The sequence below is a fragment of the Centruroides sculpturatus genome, unplaced genomic scaffold (assembly GCF_000671375.1).
Source record: "Centruroides sculpturatus isolate CEXI.00-Female unplaced genomic scaffold, Cexi_2.0 scaffold165, whole genome shotgun sequence".
In the NCBI taxonomy this organism is placed as follows: Eukaryota; Metazoa; Arthropoda; class Arachnida; order Scorpiones; family Buthidae; genus Centruroides; species Centruroides sculpturatus.
Genome location: NW_019384429.1, coordinates 476,090 through 478,933, shown reverse-complemented (window position 1 = coordinate 478,933; position 2,844 = coordinate 476,090). Strand labels below are relative to the sequence as shown.

At 28.1% G+C, this 2,844-nt stretch overlaps 1 protein-coding gene across 1 annotated transcript; it reads right to left on the bottom strand.

The window, feature by feature from the left end:
- Positions 1–7: 7 nt before the first annotated feature.
- Positions 8–1,811, bottom strand: LOC111619682 (mitochondrial sodium/calcium exchanger protein-like). Its single transcript, XM_023361450.1, has 5 exons — positions 1,544–1,811; positions 657–789; positions 383–582; positions 226–301; positions 8–136 (listed from the first exon to the last, which is right to left on the bottom strand). The coding sequence occupies exons 1-5, from the start codon at positions 1,721–1,723 to the stop codon at positions 36–38; spliced, it is 690 nt and encodes a 229-aa protein (XP_023217218.1). The 5' UTR covers positions 1,724–1,811; the 3' UTR covers positions 8–35.
- Positions 1,812–2,844: the final 1,033 nt, after the last annotated feature.

The following is a 2,844-nucleotide window of genomic DNA, read 5'->3' as shown; positions in this document are numbered from 1 at the left end:
TTTTTTAAAGTTTTGACAGTAATTTAATTTTATTTTCATTTATTAAAAAAGATACTTAAGAACGGTGCTCCAAAACAAGCTGCAATTCCCATTCTTGGAAAACCTTTCCTTGCAACAGTCACATTTGAAAGGAAATCTTTTAAAATATATATAGAAAAGTGTATTATTTTTATAAAATGTAAAATGTATTTTTAATTTTTTTAATTATTAAAAATAATAATTTACCCAGTAAAGAGTTTCCCCACGCCAAAATGGTTAAACCAATTATGGTGTCACTGAGATTGAAAACAATTCCTACAGCCTAAAAAACAATGTAAAATTGAATTTTTTAGCAAAATTGTATTTTTAGAGTTTGTTTTAATTATTTAAATAATTAACTTACTTGCAACAAAACTACAATTTCATTAGCAATGCAATAAATCCATATAACAGCAATCAAAAATCCCAAATAAGAAAATGCACAATGATATTTTGGTTGCTTATCATTTTCACTTGTGAAAAATACTATAGCAGCTAAGATCAAACAAATCACTAAAATTATACAAATTAGTGGAAATTTGCCTCCAATCATTGTAAGAGCATCTATACATAAATAAATTAAAGGATTTTAACTATACTCATATTTATGTTAGTGAAGAAAAACAACATTTACTTACATCCAGTAACCATTAAAATGAACAAAGGGCCAGTAATGCAGTGTAATACATTGAGATAACGACACCAATTCTGTTTTGGTTTAGTTACATCCAAAACAGGTGTGGTAATCGTAAGAAGTAACATCACAGGGCACTGGAATGGAAAGAATTGCAAATGTTAGTTTTGTCTTACTACAATAATACATGATATCAATTCTGATGTTTATCTGGTGGATCAATAACAAAGAGCAAATAGACATGTCTTAACCGTGTAACTGTATAGTACAGTATAAAAATTCAAATACTATTCCTTTAATGTTAGGTAATGTGAAATCAGAGTAAATCAAATCAAATTTCTTTTGTAAAATTTAATTTACTTTGATACAAAGTTGTATTTTTTCTTTAACGAAAACAACATTTCAAGGAATTTATTTTAAAAATTTATTTCTGATACCCAGGAAATGATAATTACAGTATAACTCTGATGATTAATCAATAATCAAAAGCAAATAAACACGTATAAGAATGGAGCTTTAAGTAGTGTTAATGCTTTATAAAGAAAAAAGATTTAAAATTAGAGAAAAACAATTTTTTTTTGTAAAACAATAACATTAAGTTCACCTTTTTAGAAAATTTATATGAAAAACTTCACATCTTATATTCTAAATACAGAAATTTAACAATAGAAATATTGATTTTTAGTAACAAAGAATAAATAAGCATGTCTGTATCATGTATAGCAATAAAATAAAGATTTTAAATAGAATTTTTTAATGTATTACAGGAAAACAATGGTTTAAAATCCAGAATATTAAATTTTCCTTGTACAAAAGTATAGTTAATAGCTTTTTTTTCGAAGGAAGTTATGTGAAAAAATACACTTTCTATGACCAAAAATCGGGAATTACCTTGCAGATCTCAAGTACACGACGCCACCAGATAAGTTTGCGCCATCCTCGTACGTTAATAGGACAGATCTGATATAAAAAGTCCTTCACTGGGTCAACCTCTTCATCCACAGGGATCTTAACTTTCTTCTTACTTGACACCAACGACGTTTCACTTGATGTCTTCTCTAGGGATTCCATGTCAACGCTGATACTGCCTATCAGTAAATATGTCAATTTTACTTTAAGTGGTAGAAAAATTCCATGTTTACTGTATTTTAAAGCTTTTAATACATATCCAATCCAATTCAATCCAAATTACGCTTTATTTGTAATACGGCAATTGCCTGTTACAATGGGAGAACCATAAACTTAAATAATATAACATATTACATAGTATTATTACAATAATATTTTCCTTCTAAATATTTACAAAAGTTTTAACATAGTTGTATAAATTAACTATTAATCGAGTTGTTGCTCTATGGAAAATATAGTACATTTCTTCCACCGATCTGCACTCACTTAAACTTAACAAATCAAATTTCCTTTTTAACTCATAGCTCTTTTCACATTGGCAAAACAAGTGATACTTTGAAAATTCCATATTACATCTAGGACATAAATTATCAGCATACGAGTAGAATTTATTATTTAACATTAATATTTCTGAATTTAGACGTATTTGAATAAAAAACCGTTTTATAACAAAAGGTAGATTCGATAGAATATAATTATTAATATTTGGATAGTTCAATAGTGAACCATACCAGTTTGGTTTTAAACGTGAACGGTTGTCTTCTATGTCACGTGATAATAGAATATCTAAAATGCTATGCGTTAGCTGACTACACAAATCTTCACTTAGATTCGGCGAAAAGATAAATGGAGCAATTGAGAAACCATAACTATTGATCACTCTTGAAATTTGAGCTATCCAATTCCTTTTAGAATTCTTCTGTACAGAATACTTATATAACTGTTGTAGCAGATTGAATGAAATATCTCCACTATCTCTTATCTTCATTAACAGCATCATAGTTCTCTTGATAAATAATGCAGTGGGACTGTATCTGCTTACTTCTAACCTTAAAGCACTCCCCGGAATTTTATATTCCAAGCAAAACAATCTTCGAATAAATTTGTTCTGGATAATCTCCAGTTTCTGATAGTTGGCCATACACCAAAATGGTGATGCGTAGCTCACTGAATTATATACAATTGAATTGAATAGGTTAAACTGTGTTTGTATATTTCTTAGATGTGTCTTAGCAAACAATTTCATTACACCATTAATCATTCTATTAGCTTTAATCATCATC

Excerpts from the sequence above, each read along its gene's own strand:
- LOC111619682 (XM_023361450.1), bottom strand. The coding sequence starts at position 1,723 with ATGGAATCCCTAGAGAAGACATCAAGTGAAACGTCGTTGGTGTCAAGT. Across the intron at positions 790-1,543 it reads GTGTACTTGAGATCTGCAAG|TGCCCTGTGATGTTACTTCT; the intron begins GTAATTCCCGAT and ends TTTCCATTCCAG. Across the intron at positions 583-656 it reads CATTTTAATGGTTACTGGAT|ATGCTCTTACAATGATTGGA; the intron begins GTAAGTAAATGT and ends ATTTATGTATAG.